Source organism: Bombus vosnesenskii, unplaced genomic scaffold (genome assembly GCF_011952255.1).
Source record: "Bombus vosnesenskii isolate JDL3184/JDL3185 unplaced genomic scaffold, Bvos_JDL3184-5_v1.1 scf7180000013302, whole genome shotgun sequence".
Lineage (NCBI taxonomy): Eukaryota > Metazoa > Arthropoda > Insecta > Hymenoptera > Apidae > Bombus > Bombus vosnesenskii.
The window spans coordinates 371,707-396,259 of NW_022882951.1; the positions used below are offsets into that span (position 1 = coordinate 371,707).

Consider the following 24,553-nt stretch of genomic DNA (forward strand, 5'->3'; position numbering starts at 1 on the left):
TTTTTTTTAAGTTTTAATTTATCACATATTCGTGTTTAATATTTCGTTCTTTTTTTTATTTTTTTTTTTTTTAACTGATTAAAATATGTAACCTATCCCGCAATTGGAAAATTCTCTGTAAAAGAATTCTTATGTTATATGTGTAAGGATAAGGGTGGTATAAAAAGAAATACGAATATGCTGTTTATTACGCGTTTTATTAGTAGTAGGATGGTTACAATTGTGCAAATCCGCAAGGGGGTGAGTTTCGAACGCGAAAAAAGGAATGATTGTGTCATACTCTTTCATACAGAAACACATACACCCATACACCATATTCCAAACACGCGGCGCCTCGTCTCAAGAAAATCTCGCTGTTACATGCTTACAGTGTGCTAGCATCTAATTACAAAGGATTTCATTTAATGACACAGATCGTATGCAATAAAAGTGGAATATTTAAAAATGCAGTAGATTACTTTCGTCCTTTCATCGACAATTTATTGACCATCATATACTACAAACATGAATAAAAATTCTAACAATATCACACTCCAATGCTTACTGGGTAAAGTGTATTGCACGTCGAGAAAAATATCTAAATGAAAAAATATACATACTAAGTTATAAGTACTAAATTATACAAAACATTCCTTAATTGTGGCAATAATGCACACCTATATAAATTATCTACTAAGGAACTGTCTTGTACTGACAGCAACTTCTTCAATTCTCAAAATATCCTAGTATTTCGCAAAATCCGTAAAAACTTATAATGATAATATGTTTCAATTATTTTGCTCGTTCCTTGTGTCTTATAAAATGGCACAAAAGTTCATCAGATCTAATTGAAACTAACTATTTACATTGGCAATTGCAAATCACACTGATATACGCTCGAGTATTATTAAACAACGTGTTCTTCATTCTTCCCCGTTTTTTCCACCGCGGTATAATGGGTGCTGGGACGCACTTAATTTCCTCGGCTTCATCCGCAGATTTTTCATCGAAGTTAACGATTTTGCGTGGAATTGACAATTTCCTTTTAGCTCTTTGTTTTCCACAGCTATCAGAAATTTGCTTGTTTTTCATCGGAGACTTTTCCAAGATAGCAGATTCGGGTAATCCATTTTCTGTTTTTTGGACATGTTCCCTCGAAGAATCCGTGGACTCTGCTGTACTAGAAGTTTCTTCGTCCTTCTCCGATGGACTTGTCGATGTAGACGACTTACTGTCGTTATCTGTCTCCTCGCTATTTTGGAGAGCGAGTTTCGCAGCGGCAGTCGCGCTGCGCGTCATAACTCTGCCATTCGACAGATTACAAGGAGGTTTGTTATTCGACTGTTTCCTAAGACGTTCCTCCTTCATTTTACGTTTTTTGGCTTTAATTATCGCACGAGACTTTCTCCAAGCTTCTGCCATACTGCTTCGTTTCCATACGTAGTAGAAGAGGCTAAAATCTTCCTGCGAACACAAAGTTGGAGATGTTTTCGTTTATTCTTTGAAATTAATTCTTGGAGACGAAATGAAAAGGGGTAGACAAAAAATACATTATGAAAAGCTATCGCAGTAGGAAAATAAACTTACTACTCGTTTATGCGGAAGCATCTTCCTCCTAATGACTGAAAAATTTTTGCCGTATTTCATGATGCCATCCGTGAAGAGTTGCTGTAACATCAAAACGCAACAACAAAAAGATTAGAATGTTTAATTCTTCGTCAAAAGATACTACAATGGCGTAGAAGAGTTCTTTTTATATTCCAAGAGCGAATTCATTCTAATAGAGTTTCCACTATTAAATATAAGCACAGGTATAGTAACAAATAAAGAAAGACAACGCTACGAGTTATATGATATCAATTAAAATTCTTTAAAGAATCTACTTTGAAATATGAAACGTTGTACGCTAGTGTAACAATTGGAAATTTTTATTGTATTGTCATAATCGATTCAATTTGATCGCCAAATTATCAATATTCTAATATTCGATTCCCGATATAAAATCAACTGTACGACACTTACCATATCCTCTGGCTTCCATTTGTCAACGATTTTCCGCGGTACATCTTGAGTACATATCATTTGCAGCGCTTCGTGCGAATCATAGTTGGAGACGTGAAGAACATCCGATATGTATTGTTCCGCAACACCAGAACACGAGTTTTCCATTGCTTCCGCGTCTGGAATGCCCTTATGTTGCTGCTTCAATGTTAAAGCAGTTCGGGCTACCAGAGTATAGTGATAGAACCAACCCTCCACATTCACATTCGGATCCCACATCTTCTCCTCCCGAGAAGTTGTATATTCTTTTTCAGAGTATGACCGATCCTGACATTCGGGGATGATAGCATATTCCTGCAATTTTAACAATTACATTTTTAATTCATCTCAATGAATTCCAAAATATCTGCCTTATAAAGGAAAAGTAACGAAGAATTAATGTTGATGGTCGAATGAATTTCACTTTAATCAAAATCTTTAAGAGAAAAAGGGGTACGTACCATAATCCGATCTTTCGTCTCCTTGCCCTGCATAGAGCTCACTCGTTTGGAGCTCACTCGCTTGGAGCTCACTTGCTTTCTCTTACGTGCAGCCGATTTTCTCGACATCTTTCTGTCTAGCTAGCAATGTTATTACTACGACAGCAAGTGCAGGGCTAATTAGAAATTTTATTGCGGTTTTGGTAGTTTGGACTCGTAGTCCGAAGAAGGATGAGCTGTAAGCCTCCCCACTACTTCTTGATTGGTCAATGGTCCTTTCGGCGGCAGGGTACTGGACAGTGATGTTTTCCTGCCAAATTTCTTCCATTGCTAGCGTTGTTTTACCGTTTGGCTAATTAAAGACATGAAAAAGCGAGTCGCTCCGCGTCTTTATCAATGATAAATCTTTGAATATGCTCGTTATTCGTGCTACGAAACTTACCAATTGGTACAAGTAATTGAGCATACCAAAGAGAAATCAATTACGATGAATTTGAAGATATATCAATATTAATATTAACATGGTAATATTAATATTATTTGAAAATATAGTATAATTATAGAAGAGAAGGATTGATGGATAAATGGAAATTATTTTAGTAATATTACTTATGATTTATTGAGAAATAGGCATAACATTGAGAGCTTCAGATAGACGAACAAACAGTCACGTACTCTTCTTAACGAAAAGTTATCGCGATGATGGAATTCGCGACTATATATTTGGAAATGAAGGCACAAATCGAAACACTGTTTGTGGTAGTGATGAATTATGCGAAATTGTAATTTGAAAGCATGTGCACGATTTGACGGGATGCGTTGGGCTGGCCACGAGTTTCGAAAGAAAACTGGACGGAACGGCAGAAAGCTCCGACTAGACACCGTGTCAATTCGTGAGATAAGATAAGGTCGGAGGAAATATTCACAACGACAGGGTATTTTCTGAAATTTTCTCGTGCAAAATATTATTGTTCTATTATAATTATTATCTTTATTTTACTCGGGACTGAATTAGACAAGTTATATACATGTTTCGAGCAACTATTCAGTGGTAATTTTGAAGACTTCGTAATTGCATTCGTGAATATTTAATACAATAATATTTGATAATTATAGACAATAAGAGAATTTCATATTCGTTATGACTCGCTCATATTTCTATTCTTAATCTTGTACCACAGAATATTTATATTTCATTTCATAGGCACTTGATTAATGGTATATTGCAATGGCGATTGAGGTACCATTTCTAATACAGATATCAATACACTAAGAATACGATCAAGCAATTCCAACGACAGTGAAGCAAATTTTAATTTCTTGTACCATTGTAATTTGTATCTTCCTCCGCGTTTATCCCTGTGACTAATTAGAAAATTTTATGAATCGTCGTATTTACAGAATATATTCTAAGCCCATTCATTACTCATAGTAATGAGACATGGAACAAACTATTGTGAATCAAAATAATATTATTAGTTCCGTATCTACGGAATGGCACAAACATTTCATTGTCGTGTTATCGTATTAGACAGGTTTTTTTTTATAACAAACACCTGTCCAGTGGGGAAGAATTGATCTACAAGTAGAGGAAAACATGCTCTTAGATTATAAAGCAGCAGTAGCAATTTATATATACGTATGCATATGTGTGTACAGGTTTATCGCGAGAATTTAATATATAAATATATAATATATAATAGGCGAATAAAATATAATACGAAGATATAACTAATTACGTAATTAATACAGATTAACTGCAAGATAATTTTTTAATATCTTTGATATTTAAAAAGTTCAATCTAGATTCTGAAAGAGTTAATGTTGAAGCATAATAATCAGAAGAAATTACTACTGGTGATACTGTTATATTTGTGATTTTTATTGAAATAAACTTATACTTTAACAGTATAATTACCCCGAAGATTTCAGATTTTCTTTTTGCGCTTACCAAAAATACGTGTGTATTATAACAAAATTGATCTTAACTTTTACTGAAATAGAAACATTATCTGATATTATTTTAATTATGATTATATATATATATATAGTATATCAAAGCACATTACGGTTCGGTAATTCTAGTATTGATTGGATGATGAAGGTAAAATGTAGGAATATTTAAGAAAATAGAATTGCTTAAAATTTATAGATATAACCGTGTATTTATAGTCCTTTATACAAGATTTATATTCTCGTAGTACCTAAACAGGTTGATTAATGAATTTAATTTCATTGGTTTAATAAACGGATAATAAAGTGCACAAAGCTGGCTTTCGCTTTCTTTTACGCTACATTCACGTATGATAATAAAAATTATAAATTACACAAAAAAGTTTATATCATTTGTAATTCTCGAACAAATATTTTCTATTGTTCGAGTGAAATTATGTTATGACAATTACATTGCACAGCCATTGATTAATAAATATAGTTCGTGTAAATTTCGAAGGTAGGATTCTGTCTGATATAACGTAGAAAAAGAATTGAATGCCTATGTTTAAAATAAGCAAGAAGAGTGAACAAAAAACTCATTGTTTACTACAATTATATATATTATTTGTTAAAGTCGCATTAATATCGAATTAATGTAATGTTTCACTGATGTTTTCTTAAAACTAGGAGAAAAACGAATAGACACTCCACGCAATCTATTTAAACAGATCGGCGAAATGGTAAAAGACAATGCCTGTAATTCGTAGACCGGGGAACGAATAAAACTAGAACGCCATTAAATGTATTACTGAACAAATGCAAACTGCTGCTCCGTGAATCGACATGATGTATGATACAGATTAAATGGGAGTCGAACGTCGAAATTCCATCCAAAGTTTGCGATCGAAACGTACACTCGTTCATTTGTACAAAGTAGAATGTTACTTTTTTTTCATTGAATCAGCAAGAATACTATCGCTAGCAATATGTGAAAGAACAAGGTACATTGTAATAAAAGATTTTTGACCGTAATCGATAAAAGTTATACTACTGTAACACTGTATTCGTAAAGTGCAATACATGTACATTAACTGAATATATCTACGAATGTATAAGATCTCTGAGTAAAAAGGAAAGATCCTTAATACTTTTCAATCATTAATTAGTCTCTTAGTTATCAACAACGCACCTAACATAATATAATTGGACAACATTGATCTATTGCTATTATTATTGCTACTCTCGTTACATGTATCGAGTTTTGTTACTGAAAATCAAGTAGTCGTGATAGTATCCTTGCTAATATACATGTCAATCTATCACTAGAGGAAAGGAAAATTTGTACATCGTTTGTACAACGGTGTGACTCAATCTTGTCTGCGCCATGTGAATTTCGCCCTTTGACTAGACGCCTCCACAGCGACTGGCATCGGGTGAGAATATGGACACGCTGGTTTAGTGCAGAATGGGTGATACTTGCACTGCTGGGCGGGATGAGAGAACACGCATCCTAGTTTTGTGCAGGACAAGCCGAATTTACATTTGGGATGTCTGTAAGCACACTTGTCTCCAAACTTACACGCAGGAAATGCACTATAATGTAGGAAAAGATAAGAAGCAGTTAAAAAATACTTAACTAATGTGAATGATAATGAATGGAAAGAATTAAATAAAATAGTAACCTGCACATAATGAGGGGATGAAGATACGCGCACTTATTTCCTAATGTACAATTGGGCCAGTATCTACATTTCTCTTTCGATTTATCTATCACCGCTACCGTGTTTTCTGTTAGTGGTTTTTTATCTAGACCTGGATGCAAAAGACAACGTTATATTTGTAAAATTTGTATTATAGAATTTATGTAAGAAGTAAATTAGTGAAATTGTATTATTTACGTTTAGCTAATAATGGATTCGTTAATAATGTGCTGGATTTTAAATCTGTGGGACTTGGTAAACGAGATCTATTATAAATAATTGGGCTTAATTTTCTCCTTTTTTTTGATATCTCTTCTATTTTCTCTACATTCTCCGTATTGCAATTTTCATTGTTCTCCTCCGTTCTTTCTTTTACACTTATATCACCTTCAGTTTCAATTTCCGTTGCTTGAAAGACAGAAGTTTCTGATTCATTCTGAATATATATATCGTTTTGAATTGTTGATAATGCAAGTTCGTCATCCTCATTCACCTATAAGTTAATGTCAATTGATAAAATGAATAAGCAGAATCAAAGAAAATTTACGGTTCAGACAATTACAAAGTACGTACCTCCATTTCCAGTCGTTCATCGTCGTCAGACGTCACTTTATCTTTCATTAAATTAGTGTTATATCCATTGAGCGTAACTAAAAATTTTTGGTTGTCGTCACTCCTTTGGAATAAAGACATTACGACACCCATATGTTCCTCGGTAACTGGTTGCGGTACATCTACAGACCGTATAATACTAAATATTAGAGAAACAATTTTAAGTATTATATATATCTCCAAAAAAAAAAAGAAAAAGTAGAGTAAAAATACACTTACAAGGCTTTGATTTCGATTCTGAAACATCTGTATTTAATTCTACTTGTATTTTTTCCATAACCAATCTTTTATTGGAATTCAAATGTACTGATAAATTTTGACCCACGTCTCGCACAGCGGGTGGTTTAAGATGTTTCAATGTTTGCTTTTTTTCCTGTGAAAGTTTCTTAATGAAAAAATATTCATCGATTAAAATATGTATCAAATTGTTTTTAATCAGTACTATTAATATCTATTACATTTTATACATACCAATAAGGATGGCTCCGGATTCTTTTGTGTAACAACAGATTGATTTGCCTCGGCAACAGCTCTTAATAAAAGTGATTGCGTAGCACGTTTTTGCGTTGGTTGCAATGGTTTTAGAGGTCTTGGTGTCACAATTACTTTACTGGGTATTTTAGTTTCCTCAACTTCTTCCTCTGCATCGCTGCATTCTTTGTTATTCTTTGCTAATAATTTCAGTCGTTTTCTATCAGTCTTAACTGGTACAGGTTTATTTACAGCTATTATATGGGATTTAATAGGTCCACTTGTACCCACAGATTGTGGGTCATCATCTAATTCCTCTTCTGCACCTAGATTGAGGTAGTCCTCATCCTCGCTACTTTGAGAACGTCTGATTGACGAATTAAAGCCAGACTTAACGCTAACTGGCTTAAAATTATTCTTTAATGGTCCCAATCTATTCTTTATATTTTTATTGTTGGACAAGGTATCGCGATCTTGTTCCAAAGGTTTGCTTTTAAATTCTATAGGTTCTTTATTCCCTAATTGTTTAGGTGATTTATTAACAGTCGCGATCCCTAAGCGATCTTTAATCGTACCCGTTGTTTTTTCTGCAGATTTCGATTTTAGATTAGAATTTACTTTCTCCCTTAACTCTAAATTTTTGGATGCTTTTTCGACCTTGGAATTACCCAGTCGAGTTTTTATACTACTAACTTTATCAGATTCATGTTTCAATTCGATCTCACGGTTCCTCTTCGTACGATCCTCCGTATCAAAAGGTCTTCCCCTCGGAAAATTATTATTGCGATTATCCAACCGACGCTTTTCAGTCTGCCTATACCGACTTTCGATATCCATTTTCTCTCTGTGAACTTCAAACTTTTTTCTTGGTGATACCACACCTAAACGATTTTTTACAGATACAACAGATGTAACTTTCGGTTTATTGACGCAAGACTTCAATTTCTTCGTGTTATCATCTGTTCTGCTCTCTCCATCCTCCTCGACTTTTGACCTTTTCACTTCACTTTGCTTTTTCTCCAAACTATCCTTATAACTATTTGTCGTGTCTAGTGGTCTTTTTAAATTTCTAGATGGTATATCGTCCATTTTTGTCTCAACATAGGAGTCTCTAGATTTATTATTAGAAGACTCAAAAGTTGAAGCTTCTTTATTTGTATTCATACTTTGACTATCATTTGTCTGTATTCTTTTTGGTACTGATTGCTGGGGAACAATATGATTTGCTGTTCCATCTGATTTAGTCTCGTTATTGGCAACTTTTACAAGTTTATCTACACTTTTATTTTGTGTTGTCTCCAATTTTTGACTAGATAAGAATGTTTTTGTATTTTGTTTATGGAATGATTTATCATCTTTCACACTTTTATTGGAAGACTTATCAATGGTCTGATTAGCAGCTTGATCTTCCAAAAAGGAAGTTGTTGATGTCTTCCTCTTTTTCCTTTCTTCCTCTTGTTTTACAACGACTGTAGGCACAAATTCCCTCAATGATCTTTTCTTAGCTACAGTAACCTTCTGCAATTTTTTCAATACTTGGTCATGCAACCAATCGACAAATGGAGTTGTGCAATTTTCCAGAAATAAATATAGATCCTCGTGCATCTGTTGACGAGACTTTTTATTTACAACCATTACTAAAATATAATCTGGTAGTTCTTCATCATATCTTATCCCTAATTCCAATAATTTAGCACGAATAGCACTCTGAAAAGAAAGAATTATAAGTCATTTTTATTGTGAAGTTTCTGATATAGAGATTGATGTGTTTCCCTTATAATTTATATAATTCCTTATTATTTTTGGCCATTTACAAAATTTCAACATCTTTATCGTTTCCAAATATTTTATTTTCAATGCATTTCCACTTTTTCTTGACTTTTAAATATATATATATGAAATTTCTATGCAAATTAATCACTAAATTAATCGAGCGTCGTATCGAAAGTGTAACTCCCATATAAAACTGCAATAATTGTAATGTGTAAATTGTCAAAACCTAACGACAAAACTATCATACAACAAGAAAGACATTAAACAGAGACTTGTCGATAATCCGCCAAAGTTCTGCATCGGAAATTATTGAACACAACAAGGCGAATAGAACAATGCAAGTATAATCAGGTAAAAGCGTAAATCTTTCACTTACCCGCAATTGATTCGTAACTTCTATCCCGCGTATATCCATGATGTTGATCACATTTAATAAATTGAACACGCGGGGAAAGAAAACTATTGTCGAGTCACAAAATCGACGATATTATCACGGATATTGAAGAGTAAAAACATTCTCCGCCACGAAGGATCAGAATCAGAATGCTTCCTTCTAGTAAGTAAGCAACCTAGGCAGGAAACTCTGTACGTATTCCAAGTATATAGACCTATATTGTATAAATAACAATTACTTCTCCTTAATACTTTTATAAACAGGGCGTTTATAAATCTCTTATTACCAAACTAAAAATAATATTCATACCGAAATTACATCGTTCATAATTTAAAATTATACAAGCGCAATGTGGATATAATAAATGCTCAATTCGCTTTTCATCAACTTTATATATACAGTTTCCCCTCTATTAGAATGAGCATACCGTGGACGGAAATAGTTTTGCCGTTGGTACGAGCAGGTAGGTCGGTCTATACTTTACTATCTTCATGACGTAGCAAAGGCGGCAATATATAAATTGAACATATATTTAAATGAAAAGAAAAGATGTGATCATGAATTTGACTAACTTCAAAAATATGTCTTTTCTGAATTGTTTTCTTGGCAAGTTCAAACAAGGAAAAATATATAGGTATTTTAATGTAATTCTCGAAATAAATAGTCCCTAAAGGTTTTACGTAACAGAAAACAGAAGCATTTCTACAACTGTCATTAACCATTGAATATTAATCAAAGCATTCAACGATTAATCGAGCAACTTCAAACAGGAAAATCGAGATGTCCTGTATGAAAAGTATCTTCACATTTTCTCATTTACTGTATGATCTTTTTGTCTTTTCTATGAGGATTACTTTCGCCATGACTGTAGCTGCTTTTAAAATGATCGTACCCTCTCGATCAAAGAATTTGCTAGGCGAAACGGTGTTGGTAAATAAATTTCATATTTATAGTTTCCACATTCCATTTCTCATCTCCTAAATATGTACATTCATTAGATAACCGGCGCTGGTCATGGAATTGGTCGCGAATTGGCTATACAATTAGCTTCTTTGGGTTGCATAATCGTTTGTTGGGACGTAGATACCGAAGCAAATCGGTCGACGATGAGTCTGGTATCAAAAAATGGTGGAGAAGTAAGGAAAAAGAAATAAAAGGCGGTTTGAAATAAGAGATTGCGTTAAAAGTTTTAAGTATAAGTATTCAGGTGGTATAATAGCAAATCGTAAGCTCCATCAAATACAAATTTATTTCTATAATATAATTTATTTCTAATAATCGCAACTTTGTTATTGTACCAACAAGCCCTATACTTTAATTAATATATCTATCTATCATATAGGATAGAAATCATTGGAAACCCTAATTTCTAATATTTCTGAATAAATAAAAATCTTATAATATTTTTATTTGATCTTCGATAGGCATTTCCATTGAAAAAGATATATACATATATGTATATTTAGGCTTACGGTTTCGTAGTCGATGTATCGAAAAGATTAGAAGTCCGAGAGGCAGCGAGGTTAATGAGAAAAGTCGGCGTACCAGAAGTGTCTATCCTGATTAATAACGCCGCTGTATTATATCATTGCCCTTTTTTGAATCAAGACACGGATATCATAGAAAAGACGTTCAACGTTAATGTTTTATCAAATTTTTGGGTTCGTTCATCAAATGTTCACTAATAATTTATAAAATGAAAAAGTTACTTAAAATTACAAGCAACATTAAAAATTGTAAATACCAATGAAACTCTCAGTTAAACCTCGAATTTTTTCAACAGACGATAGAAACTTTTTTGCCCACCATGATGCAAAATGGAAAAGGTCATGTAGTTTGCGTGTGTAGCATGTGCGGTATATATGGTGTGTCCGAAAAAGTAGCCTACTGTTCTTCCAAATTTGCTGTGAGAGGTAGAGGAATTTTTAATTGAAATATAATAATTTTTTAAATAGTTTGCCCATCGTTAAAAATGTGTTCAACATAACATTAATGCTGTAAATGCATCATAAATGGTATTGCCGTATTTTATTCCTTCTTTTAAATGAATATGACGCATTTCATGAAAAAGTATGAAATTACTAATAGTTGAATTTTAATAGGTTTGATGGAGGCTCTTTATGAGGAACTGCGATTGGACCACAAGAATACTAACATACGATTTACAACCATTTATCCATTTTATGTGGATACTGGGCTAGCCAGAGATCCAAAATATAGGTAACATATGGATAAAAAGTGTCTTGATTCAATCTTTCATTCCAAGTGTATGATTTTTATAGGTTTCCTTATATATTCGGTGTAGTATCACCTGGATATGCAGCAGGAGAAATAATCAAAGCAGTTAGAAGAAATTATACTGAATACTCTATTCCTAGATGTCTTCTTACCCTAAATTCCATTAACAGGTACTTTATATAGGATGATTCAGCTTTTTCCAGCCAAACGTTGTCAATATGTTCTATAGATCAAGGTAAAGAAAACACGTCGTATAAATATATGTCACTGGAAGAATTGTTCTGAAGAGGAGTTCTAAGAACTATATGCGAAATGAACGGTGACGAACGTGCGTTATTATGATACGAAGTATAAGTAGGTGCGGAGTATTTACATAAGGTATCGTAATACTTCTATAATTCTAGCTGCATTTAATAAAAATGTTTACAACGTTCGTTACCGCTCATTTGATATACCGTTTTCTTGCTATAACTCTTCCTCTCCTACTAATGTATATTTATTTAACATATTTTTTTATCTTTTTCTGTAAAATATACTGATAACGTTTGGCCGGAAGAAAACTGGGATACAGTCGATCTTCATAAATTTTATTACTCTAATTCAGGCTCAAATTCAATCAAGTTCTACTTCTACAAATTCTACAAATTCCAACACTTGAATATTAAATACTTATATTCAACATATTCATTTTCTAATTTATACTCTCGCAAGCATAACATTTTTTTTGAACGTTTATGGCCCACAGATTGATTCCCGAAAGTGCGATGAGGTTGATCCTTGATTTCTTGGCGAATGTGGATCGTAAACGCCGAGAAAAACTTGCAGCCCGTGAAACTGTCGCTTCGTAAAACATAATAATATTCATACATATATAAATTTATATTTATAGAATGCGTCACAAGATAATGTCACGTAATGTCCAATTTAAAAATTACATTGTATTACATACAAACTCGATAACAAGACAATTTTTTGTTAGTACATACGTCATTAGGTATCTTACAGAATAATTACAATAATTATTTTAATTTTATTTATCTCATAGTAAAATATTTTAATAAAGGATTAAAGATAATAGATAAATCAATTCTATGCAATTAAAGTTGGATGCAAATCACATATTTATTGATGTTAGAAATAATTTGCAATTTAAATTAGTTTCGTTACTCAGAAAAAAAAGTTTCCCTATAAATATTCAAAATGTAGAAAACAGGCAAAACAAACAAGTTCTTTAATTTTTCGTACGTACAAAGTAGATACAATCCTACTTTCTTCTTCTACAAGATTTTTCAAAATATTTATGACCTTAAATTTTGAATCAGTTGATAGACCATTGCGCGTACTCTGTATGTTACATCCTTTCACTTCCATAAAAAACTTATAGAACTAGATAAAGATAGTATAATGATCGTGCACTTAGGTGGGTACATGTCATTTTGGTTGACAACGTATCGCGACGACGAAAATCGTTATCGAACTGTTACCGCATCATTGGCGAAAAAAATAGGAAAGAATCTTGATCAGCTTAAATGACAATTGATACGATTATGATATGAAGCCGAGATATGACGATGAAAACACAATTATCTTTCTCGACGTATCTGACTCTACTATAATAGTAGTAATAATAAGTATCGCAGACTTCGTTAAGAATCACGCTGTGATTAATAATTTGCTTTATAAAATCCAAGCATTGTATCTGCATCATACATTTCGTGAAATTTAAGAGAACGATTTCAATCGAATTCAATGGGAATCGATTGGTTTTCCTTTTGATCTACCTGAACAAACGTTATCGCAGATTAAAAAGATATTTTCTAAATAGAAGGTGAAGGTGAGTGTGCTATCGGTGATGTACAGCGAATTCCTACAAGGAGTCCCTTTTCAAGAGACTGGAATGAACTATCTTAATTGATCGTACGAACACTTGTTTTGGCGAAATCTTAGATTTCATTGCGGGAATATAAACTCACTGACTGTGATGTGGTTTTCTCAGCATGTCTCGCGAAACTATATGATCAGCAAAGTCATCTGAACAGAAATTGAAAATATATATACAGGAAAAAAAATATAAATATATATATATATAAAATTGCCATTTATTTTCATAAAACGGCAATTTTAGAGCGTAGACGTCTTGGAAAACTGCATTGTTTATTTAAATCGTTAGCGAAAGGAATGACAGCAGTCGTAAAAAATAAAGAGAACTATACGAACACGGCAATATCTTTTGTAAATGTGAGTAACTTTTCATTTTTCTGCAGACTGTCCTATCATTTTGTTCGACGTTATATTTCTAATCTTGCAAGAAAAAATATTTATTTTCGCTTTATGAGTATGTCGGAGATGAAATTTGAAATTTTGGGAAAATCCTCTAATACTTTAGCCTAGATTCTAGCATAGCCGTAATTAAGCAATTGTTGTCATTCAATCTGATTGTAATTGTTGGAGATTTGTGATAGTGAGATTGGGCTCGAGGCGACGCAACCGGTCGCCAAACGCAGCCACGGTCATGGGATGGACGTTTTGCTTGACGGAGATATGGAGTAGTTGTATGGTTCTCCCTAGAAATGTGGTTGTGGCGACATATGGCCTCAAGGATCGGCCTGGCTACGTGTGATTTTATCTCGAAGGTGTCAATATAATGGGACACGCGTTGTATTAATAATCAAACTCCAGGCAGAAACTGCCTAGCAACGGCGATTGGAACTTTCTCGATGCTCCTAACGAATATTTAACAAACGAACACAATTGTAAGAGAGAAAGATTTTCATCAGTTTGTTATTCGTGCGATCGCCTTGGAAAGTTACACATCGAGCAGTTTATACCGAGCGTCTCAACAATCGTATTTCATGCTTAAAAAGTATTCTACGCTTAATAAAGAGTTATCCCGTTGACCGTGGATTCGCTATCGAACCCAAGAACATCGTCAATTGCATCTTGCGTGTCTAAACACCACGGTTGTTCGTTAAACTTTGTAAAAGTCATCTTTTTGTAACTGTAAATATAATCTCTATTGTACAAAACTAATGGCTAATTCAAACGAAGAATTGTTACGCGCCTTAAATTCTAACGATAACCCGACAAGTGTATAGCGATATGTTAAAAACTAGTTGTTAATGAAATATGTTTCTGTATCTTCGTTTGTTATTCAATAAAATTCTTCGAATTTGTGGCACGCGGTATTTTCCTGTACGGGAGTGCGGTACTGCTTAGCCAAGTTAAACCAGTTGCAGATCTGTCACGTGGAGCCGCATCTTCTGCTAGTGCTTCCATAAAATTCTTCGAAGATCACTCAGTCTTTATGAAATAACGCTTCAGTTACTTCTGGTAAGTCATCTATTCCAACTTTCGATATAGTTCCGCTATAATCGTTATAAAAAAATCCTGCTATAAAGTTTGTGAGTTTCAAGCAGTGTGTTTCATTTTATGGTGTCTGTCGTTAGCTAAATAAATCTCCTTACAGTGACTTTGATGTGATTAATAAGTGTAATTAAAAAGAAGTGAAAGAGATCGTGTGATATACATATGTTTTAATCTAATAACGAAATATAAAAAGTGACTCATACGTATCTTTTACTTGGTTTCTTTCTCGGTACACGTCTCGCTAAACAAGTTTACCTTGAAACAAACTGAAAAATTGAAAGGCAAGTTCATGATAAACCTTTCCATACAAGGGCGTAACGTTAAAAGTCAATGACGCCAACATCATAGGGTTATCGTACGATTATTCTTCCTTTTTGAAACTCTATCGTATTTAGATTTGAAGATACAGAAATGGAATTTCTGTTATATTTACTTTTAGAGTTACTCATAAGACAACAATACCGTGCACGTGAAGCTTCGAAAAGTAAAATTTCGTTAAATCTGAAAATGTTTATACGTAGAATTGTGGAATTCGAAAGACTCGGAAATAAAATTTTCTTACATGTTCTCCTTCATACACGTATACAGTATACAGTAACTCGCACAGGACATAGACACCAATGTGTTCGAGAAATTATTGCTCTATAAGTATATTTATCTATAATAATATTATTGCATTAATTGTTTTTAAATATGTTAGAACACTTATTGTGATTGGCAGAAATATAAATTTTGCTTCTTTAATACACATAGCTTTTCTGTATAATATGTATATATTAACACATCATTGTCACAAGTCATAAAAATATGGTTTTTGTTGACTGCTTGTAAAATGCCGGAGACACATAAATAGGGCGTTCAAGCACTGCGGTTATACCCAATCTGTAATCATACTCAACGTATAATTTTATTCATGAAAAAACATATGGTTGAAAAAATTGAAGGTAATAGGAAAATATATGCTCAAGATGCCAATGCAGTAAACACAATAAACGATTTACATTTGCTTACATTGTAATCTACGCAGTTCTTCGGAGAGACACGTGCATGGAAAAATGTCAAAGAGTAAAAATTGATTAGTATCGAAATGGAATATATGTATTTTGTTTAAAATAAAAAATTCGATCGTTCGATCATTTATTTGCGTAATTGAATTTGAATAAGATCTTCCTCGAATGGAGCAGGTATCTTATAAATTAATTGTAAAATAATTACTATGCAAGGAGTCTCGATTTCAAATTTCATAAAAAAATGTCCGATGTTTTAAAAGTTACAAACATTGTTGTAATATTATACGATATAAATGAAAACTTCAAAATAAACCGCGCAGCAGTTCCCTCGCGGATTTATACGCGGAAGATAACACGAGTCATTGTATCTCAGATTCTTTTGGTGTATTTTTCAAGAATACTTTCTAAAGGCCAACTGTCACAACTTTCAAAGTTCAAACATAAAATGTCAAAGTAAAAGATTCAATTTCTAATTTAATGGGTTCAAAAGTTTAAACATTTAAATCTGAAGCTGCACGGTCGCGATGTACTTTCTTATTAAAATGCGCTCTTACTATTTTTTTACGCAAATATTTCCGATTTCTTTCACATCTTAAAGTGTCCCATTTTTTTTTCAAAACGCCGAATCACGTTTTCTCCGGTCTCTCATTTTAATTTATCGAACACAACCAACACTGAACAAGGATCTGGTTTCAGTTCACCTTTACCGCTTCCTTCTTTCTCGACCGCTGACTTTTAACACAAAAAGAAAAAGAGAAATAACAATAATTCGTAACGGACTAGCTGTTTCATGAATAAAGAGAGAAAATCAGTCGCGGGACACCCGGAAGAAATTTAACTAGACATGCAATTATTCTGGTACGTGGGCTATGGTTAGTTAAATTCTGTATCTATATGCGATCATTCAGACCCAGTACACTCTTTCACGTAATAGCTGTTACATAATGTGTGCAGACTTTTCCTGTTTTTGATTTACAATTCTATATGTATATCATGATAGCTGTCTACTACGTAGCTTAGCAGTTATCGATGCAGGCTGTTACTATTACAATCAAAAGAGAGCGACGGAGAACTGTTGTTCTATGCAATATCTTGCACGCTTTATGCGCTTTTATATTTCATAAAAGGCCATTGTTTTCCCCTGTTTAATAAACATGACGACGTACGTATATAAATTGCTGGAAAAAATAAAATAAAGGGACTTGGAATTTAATTTAGTATTTAATTTGTATTTATAAAAATTGATTTGCTAATATATAGTATCTAAACTATATTAGTATGTAAATATATTAACAACACCATTTGTTTAAAAATAGTAATACAATTTATTATGATATTATTAACAATACTACAAAATAATGTTGTAAACAAGTACATGTATGCAAATGTAAAAATGTACGTAAATGATGCCTATTTTAATGAAATTCGTAATTTTCTCGATGACGAAAGATTGAAGTATTGATAAGCGAGAAATAACATGCATATGGATTTATTACGTAAGTCTGCTCGTAAAACGTGATAATATTTGTACCATATTTTTACTTTATAATATTTTTACCATTCCTATCTCAATTAACAGGCCAAGATTAGTTCCAGATAGATAGAATTGATACGAGATAACAAATAGTTCCAGAATGATAGAATTCTAAAGAAGATAATAAAAGGCGGATTATCACAAATAATCCAGTCGCTTTTCTGCGACTGGATTCGAGGTTTTCTTTCCCTTTTCAAAGAATTATGCTCCTAGGCAAAACGTATCAGCATTATCATATATCAAACGAAACTACACTATTACGATTTAACACTCCGGTTTGCATGTTCGATTATGCGGATAAAATGATTTGAAAAAGAAAAGTGTAGAAGCCGGCACGATAGTGTTCAAGCGATCTACAAGCTCAACAAGGGGGGATAAGAGGTTCATAAGGAGCTCGAGTTGGTAGGCTGGCCAGTGATATTAAGCTACACATCAAACTTCAACCATAAAATCGGCCATACGGCGATGGGGTTTCGACGTCATTTCACCAGTTACTAATTGCCCCATTACGCAATGTTGATACACTTTCGCTATATTACTGGATACCAATACTTCCGGATATAATTAGTATACTACGGTACACGAGGCTCCCGTACGATAGCGCGTCATTTGTAGAATATTCTGGAATTGACGCGGAGCTCTCTGGCGTTTCCTCTTTCGTCATGAAATTTGTTCATATACCTATCTTTCTAATTTTTCGATACCGAATCCCCTGACTTTAACATTCTTCTTTTATCGTATCGTATCTTTCAGAATTTATTTCGTTGATTAAATTATCATAAATTTTCAATTTTAAATTAGCATAAATTTGAAATACTCGATTGTATCACTAGTTAATGATTAGGTGAACGGTTAATCGTTAAAATAAAAAGGAAATGTTTCTTATGAAATAATTTGGTACACAATTTGCATTGAACGAAAAGTATTGGCATTTCCTACATTTTCATGCTGATCTCTACTAATTTTAATTTCTTTTCCCTTTCAGTGCAATGCATCCCATAAAAGACGAGATGGCGATCGTGGGCTCAAGAATACCATACTCTTCGTTCACCATTTGGCTCTTTCTCAGCATTGAATTCGTAATTACCATGTTGTTATCTATCTTTCTGAGAATCCTTAAGATATTCAAATCACTGCTGCCGGAACCACCGAGAGATTTGACTGGAGACGTAGTTTTGGTAAGAATACAAAGCATCTTTCATGATCTTTCAGAATACACGCTTGAAATTAAACGTTTCGAAAGTTGAACTTTTCAACGAAAGATCGCAAACCTCAAATTTTGAAGCTCAACGCGAAATTCGAAAGTTGAGATTTACCGAACGATCGTGCTCTGATGGAAAATAAATTTTTTAATAGTCTTATGTATGACTTTATGTTCTTCAGGTGGCCGGTGCTACTTCCTCTTTAGGCAGATCTCTCGCGGCTGAATTCGTGAAAAGCGGGTGCTCCGTTATCTGCGTGGATAACGATCACAAGTTAATCGAGGAAACAGCATCGAGATTGAAACAACAGCATCTCACCACCGACGAGACCAAGCCGAGGCACACAGAGAACGATTCTTCACGTATATCTGCTTACGAGTGCGATTTCTCAAATAGAGATGCCATTAAGAGAACAGCTCAAAAAGTGAAAGACGATATCGGAAAGATCAACACTTTAGTGACCTGCATTGACAATTCGAGCGGGGACGTCTTCGACACGACCAGCAAGACTTTAATGACTCATTTTTGGGTATATAAACTTGTCTTTCTGATTGTTTCTCTTTGTTTCTCTTTGTTGGAACCTTTTAAAGAATACGACCAATGGACACATTAATCTTCGTTCACAATTTTAATTTTCACCTCACAATTAATTTTTTTCAGGCAATTAAGAATCGTTAAAAGGAAGGATTGAAATCAATTTATAATTTTATTTATTATTGCTGGGTAGAGTTGTTTATTAATTATCGTTGAATTTGTTAGCGATTATTATAAGAAACTTTAATGACCTTGTGGATGATGAGTACAATTTTATTTATAGGATAGAAAGACAGAATTATGTAAAATATCGAAGAAGATGATGGAATTAGCAGGGTATTATAAATTTATAAATTTTTTTAAATAGCCTCTTAGTTTGATTTCGTTAAAAAATGACACGATCGTTCAAATAGTAAAAACGTTTATATTCGGTTCTAACGTGGATCTAAGGAATATATGTTAAGGTATTTCTTCCATTGCATTTACAGACAGTCCTCGCGTTTCTTCCAATGATATTGGATCAAAAACGAGCCTATATAATTGGAGTGACCCCAATCGCATCGAATAACGACGCTTATCATGGTTCCAAGGCAGCTGTAATGAGTAAGCATCTTTGAATATTATTCACACTACTAATTTACTAATAATTAATAATTTAATAATTAATAATTCGTTAATAATTAATCTAATTATTGATGTAGGTTTCATGGAATGCATGTGTCAAGAATTGAGCCACCATAGTAACGATTTAACATTTTTGGCATTCTCTCCAATTAGAGAATGCAGGTAATGGTACTTCAAACATTTAGATAAAAATAATAATCGGAATATTCAGCGTCTTTCATAGAAAGACTGCTTCTTCGAGTTACTTGGGCAAATATTTCTTCAATTGAAAAAATGTAGACCGTCTACAAGACTTCTCCACGTACAGTGATTCCTATTAATATTCGAACAGTGTTTATAGTATGCGAATATTAATAAGAGTCGCTGTATGTAAATTCCTTTTTTTTTTTTTTGGGTTTCTTAATTTAATTACGTCAAATTAATTGGATTTCTGTGACTGTCACAGTACGTTGAAAGAGAATGAAGAACGAGTGGCCAAGAACATTGTGAAAGCAGTACAGACCAATCAGTATAATATGAGCGTCAGCTGGATATCCAAATCGCTGTATCACATAAGGTATTAAAAGATAAATACAGAGTAAAAAGTAATTTTTATCATTCTAGAAAAAAGGTGGACAATTTTTAAGTAATTTCAATCTATTAATTTTCTCAAATCTTTCTTCTGCGATCTATTTGATAAATAAATATTGACATGAAATTTGAAGATCTCCTACATAAAACAAACTCGGTTCCTTATTTGCATGTTTTATTTTCCAGTTGTATGATCTACAACGGAATAACCTTGCTCACAGAGTGGACCCACTTTCATGGATGCGATTATCACGCGTAAATATGAGCCCTCTCTCGTTTCACGCTCGACAGAATCATTAAAAGAAGGATGTCTAGAAATCGCAATACCACGATCTACGATGTTCCAAGGACAGCCTCGGAATAATAATTAAGCCTTCTCTTAATAATTAAAAGAAAAGCAAAGCGCATCCGTACAAAATGATATTTTATTTTAGTCGCTCACGTATCGTCCGACAATTGAAAAGTCTACACAATAGAAGGAAGAGAACATCCAAATAGCGACGCAAAGTTTAAAGAATAATCAACGATAATTACAAAGTTTCCATATACGAGAGATATAGTACAAATTATATACGCATTAGAAAAGAAAAAAATAACGTGTTTATTATTTTTAAGTATACGGTTGTTTTTGCTTGAAAATTCGTTCGTCAATCAGGAACTAGCACGTCGTAATGACCGCTGTCCGAATTACCGGTGAACAACAGTCTAGCTGTAGGGTACTGCGAGCTCACATGATTGTGAAATACTCGTTTAAGTTCGGGTCTGTCTTTGATCTCGCGATAGATCGACAGATTCATGTTATACATCTTGGTGGCGACCGTGCATTCGAGTTCACTGGCGAACGTGCCCACCATGTCCATGTAATTTTCGTAAGTTTGCCGATCCGATATGTTCCACTCGGCCATCACGAAAGGCCCGTACTCGTGCCAATTTTCCTTGATGTGTTGCACAACCTGTCGAACAAGAATTCTATCGTTCGTAGAAATAAGAGGCGCGAAGGGCATGCGATGAAAGGACTTAATTCTTCTTTGAAATCGAACGAAAAATTCTTTCGCTTAATTACAATTCTTCTTATAAGATGAAAAGGAAGCATTAAAGCGATTTAGAGATTCATAAGATTCTATGGGATAGTTTCTAAATTAGAAATTTTGTTAAGATAAGAAGATATATAGTAACTGATAGATATAAGATATAGATTGCTTGAAATAAATGGAGGATCTATTGTTCGTCCAAAGAGTTTCCATCGTTTTATCAAATACGGATCAAATTTGATTTTCCTTCGATGCGTTAAATATTAAACTTTAGTTCCTCTGTAGAACATTTTTATACATTTTCTAATATTCTTTCTATACAGTCTTTGATTATTTCAAGCAATTTATTTTGCCGTACTATAGATCTTTTTCGTAGTTTGCCCGAAAGAATCGCATAAACGGAAACGAAGCGCACCATTGATCGCAGATATCGATGTTCGTCCTCGTTTTGCCATAAAATGTAGCTAATCGCCCGAAACATGCAATTACCATCTCCGTAAATGTTTTGCACGCGAAACGTGCCTTCAGCGCACCTTAAACGAGCCGTATCTGTAACATAAAGATCGTCATTTATATTTTATTACCACTAAGTGCAACGTTAAATCTCGCACGCACATCGATTTACGTTTTAAATCCTCTTAAAACAATAGTAAGTTCTATGACAAACATAAATCGGACGAAGGTGTACCTCTTTTAAAAAAGATAGAACGCCTGTTTTTATCTCTTTTAACACGTGTATGTGAACAAAATTGTTCACAGGGGATCCAATTAGTTTGTCGATTCCAAACAGAGTTCGTTCGTCGAATATCGGAAGCGTGGATGTAGAAGTCTCCGCGGTCCAGGTGCTGTTCGTGTCCGAATCGATTATATCTTTTCGCATTCTTAAGCAGCGACGAGCGATGTACGCACTTGTCTATTAATAAAACGTGCAAACAGATAATCGATGGCTGTTTTTATAAATAGGGTACTAAAAGTATCAAACGAAAATATAGCCTATTTCGAATATAGCTTCTGTAAAGTTGCTTATATCGACTCTCTGTCCGTGCTAATATTTTACATTAATTATTTTTGAATATTAGAAATGTCGCATAAATTATCGATCGTTATTTGTGAAAGGTTACTCTGCGTGTTTTCCCATCTTCTTCGAGTTTCATCGATACCTTTTTTTTTTGTTTTCTTTAACGAGGTAAAAGGAATTCTTCGTTTGAAAAAAATTGTAAAGATCGGCGCGTGCTGTTGAAAGCAGAATTATTATCAGTATTTTATCCTTCTTCTACTTTTACCTTCTTCAAAGATGTGGCTACAGAAAAGGAAACACCAGAGGCAAGGCAAGAGGAACGCCTTTAAAAATTTTAATACGTGGACTTTAGTGACATCCAGTTTAGGTATCCTTCTACAACGACAGTATTCGTAAGCCACATTTTTAGCTAATTTAATAGTTTAAATCAGGAACAGGTTTGATATTTCGCCTTTTTCCCCTCTTTTTCTCTCCTTTCTTTTTCTTTTTTCTTTTTTTTTTTTTTTTTTACTTAATATCGAATTTATTCATATGCAGATTAATTTATACAAACATAATTTCGTTTATCGACATTAGCATTTTAAAAGATTTGACGGGAAGTTCGATCTTCTAATGTCTTTCTTATTTTGTAATGGAATTACGTTCGCTCGTAACGTTTTATACATTGGAAAATCAATTTTTAACATATATAAATCAAGAGTACGATAATATCAAGTTCTGTAAAGGTATCTTCGTTTTAATTATTTCTATAAATTAATGATTTAGAATTTTTATTAGCCTATTCTTTATTACTACAGTTCTTTTTCTATTATTTCGCGATCAACAAGATTACTTAATTAAAATTGATAAATTGATAAATGTGAAAGAATTATATAAAGTATTATATGATATTTAAGATTGTAAATTAAAGATTATGTCTTTTGAAATAATTTGTAATGATCGTTGAACAGATTATTTCAATAGTTTATTAAATATTACAAATTTTTTAAATTCCCGCGTTTCATGGGTCACGAAAAACTACCGCCACATAGCGATGAAAAGGTGGAACTAATTATCAGGTGGTAAAATTAAAAAATTTAAATTTCTCGGCTACTGGGTTCAATGATTTAATTTTTGAGGACATACCTGTAGATTTAGAACCTAACGATGTAATTGAAATCAGTTTCTTCTAAATATTCCCCTTCATAGTTATAAGCAATTTTAAAAAATCGTTTATTTTATGGACCATGGAACGCCATAACCATCTAGCCTCCTGTCGATTAGTTTCATCTATTCCCTGTTAGATGACAGTAGTGCTACATTGTCTATCGACAAAATGATTTTCTAAAATTGCTTATAATTGGGAAACTAGACATACTTAAAAAAAACTAATTTTAAACAAAAACATTCGTTTGAAACGTCAACAGTTAAAAAATTCTGTCTCGGAACTGAGAAGTTGGATTTCTTAATTTTACCTCCTGTCGATAAGTTTCACCTATTCACCGCTAGATGGCTGTAGTGTTTCGGGGTCCATGAAACGAGCAAATTTCAAAAATTTTTAACGTTTTTACGTTCTTATGCTTTTTCTCTAATAGCTTCACGATTTCTGTATGTACGTTCTTAATAAAAAAAAACTTTTAATATCGGATGCGTATAATAAAATTGATATTAAATTTCTATTGTATATTATATTTCCTTTCATTTCTTTCAGTGGCCATTCAATTATGATTCTGTGCTCCTGTTATCTTGAAAGCTTTTTAATAAAAATTTATAATCTAAGCTGAGTAAACAAGAGACTATCCAGGAATAATATATAAATATGTGAAGTTATTTAATATTTGATAAAAAACTTTATTTATTCATTTGGTACAAAATAAATTGTGTTACAATTTATAATAATACATTTTAATATTATTTATGAACATAATGAACTATTTACGTTTATAAAGATAATTAAGAGAATTTTACAAGACTTTTACATATCTAAAACTTTCCATTGCCTTTATTCAGATATGTGTTTAAAGAAGATATACATACAAGATAGGAAATGAATGTAAAAAAGGGATCAAAAACTGACCCAGAACGCAATGTATGTAAAGAAGC

At 33.1% G+C, this 24,553-nt stretch overlaps 5 protein-coding genes across 10 annotated transcripts; 2 read left to right on the top strand and 3 right to left on the bottom strand.

Annotated features, from left to right (window-relative positions):
- Window positions 1–14: 14 nt before the first annotated feature.
- LOC117234044 (mesoderm induction early response protein 1-like) lies at window positions 15–2,988 on the bottom strand. The gene is made up of 7 exons (XM_033494878.1): window positions 2,632–2,988; window positions 2,538–2,600; window positions 2,481–2,507; window positions 2,002–2,334; window positions 1,567–1,647; window positions 875–1,443; window positions 15–113 (listed from the first exon to the last, which is right to left on the bottom strand). Exons 1-7 carry the CDS (start codon window positions 2,785–2,787, stop codon window positions 71–73), a joined length of 1,272 nt encoding a protein of 423 aa, XP_033350769.1. The 5' UTR covers window positions 2,788–2,988; the 3' UTR covers window positions 15–70.
- Window positions 2,989–4,598: 1,610 nt separating this feature from the next.
- LOC117234043 (zinc finger CCCH domain-containing protein 14) lies at window positions 4,599–9,510 on the bottom strand. 2 transcript variants are annotated; one of them, XM_033494875.1, is made up of 7 exons: window positions 9,327–9,510; window positions 7,178–8,884; window positions 6,926–7,079; window positions 6,668–6,828; window positions 6,293–6,587; window positions 6,077–6,206; window positions 4,599–5,987 (listed from the first exon to the last, which is right to left on the bottom strand). In XM_033494875.1, exons 1-7 carry the CDS (start codon window positions 9,363–9,365, stop codon window positions 5,762–5,764), a joined length of 2,712 nt encoding a protein of 903 aa, XP_033350766.1. In that variant the 5' UTR covers window positions 9,366–9,510; the 3' UTR covers window positions 4,599–5,761. The 2 variants fall into 2 exon arrangements, with proteins under 2 accessions (XP_033350766.1, XP_033350765.1); XM_033494874.1 differs by having other exon boundaries at window positions 6,926–7,091; window positions 9,327–9,509.
- Window positions 9,511–9,914: 404 nt separating this feature from the next.
- Window positions 9,915–12,602, top strand: LOC117234052 (short-chain dehydrogenase/reductase family 16C member 6-like). The gene is made up of 7 exons (XM_033494890.1): window positions 9,915–10,274; window positions 10,343–10,480; window positions 10,811–11,005; window positions 11,128–11,257; window positions 11,447–11,564; window positions 11,627–11,752; window positions 12,328–12,602. The coding sequence occupies exons 1-7, from the start codon at window positions 10,125–10,127 to the stop codon at window positions 12,428–12,430; spliced, it is 960 nt and encodes a 319-aa protein (XP_033350781.1). The 5' UTR covers window positions 9,915–10,124; the 3' UTR covers window positions 12,431–12,602.
- Window positions 12,603–14,627: 2,025 nt separating this feature from the next.
- On the top strand, window positions 14,628–22,393 carry LOC117234169 (short-chain dehydrogenase/reductase family 16C member 6-like). 5 transcript variants are annotated; one of them, XM_033495132.1, is made up of 7 exons: window positions 14,628–14,912; window positions 18,478–18,670; window positions 18,876–19,223; window positions 19,717–19,831; window positions 19,930–20,014; window positions 20,298–20,408; window positions 20,609–22,393. In XM_033495132.1, the coding sequence occupies exons 2-7, from the start codon at window positions 18,482–18,484 to the stop codon at window positions 20,679–20,681; spliced, it is 921 nt and encodes a 306-aa protein (XP_033351023.1). In that variant the 5' UTR covers window positions 14,628–14,912; window positions 18,478–18,481; the 3' UTR covers window positions 20,682–22,393. The 5 variants fall into 5 exon arrangements, with proteins under 5 accessions (XP_033351023.1, XP_033351020.1, XP_033351021.1 ...); XM_033495129.1 differs by lacking the exon at window positions 14,628–14,912 and adding an exon at window positions 16,666–16,816; XM_033495130.1 differs by lacking the exon at window positions 14,628–14,912 and adding an exon at window positions 17,764–17,962.
- On the bottom strand, window positions 21,061–21,991 carry LOC117234170. The gene is made up of 2 exons (XM_033495134.1): window positions 21,869–21,991; window positions 21,061–21,375 (listed from the first exon to the last, which is right to left on the bottom strand). The coding sequence occupies exons 1-2, from the start codon at window positions 21,932–21,934 to the stop codon at window positions 21,070–21,072; spliced, it is 372 nt and encodes a 123-aa protein (XP_033351025.1). The 5' UTR covers window positions 21,935–21,991; the 3' UTR covers window positions 21,061–21,069.
- Window positions 22,394–24,553: the final 2,160 nt, after the last annotated feature.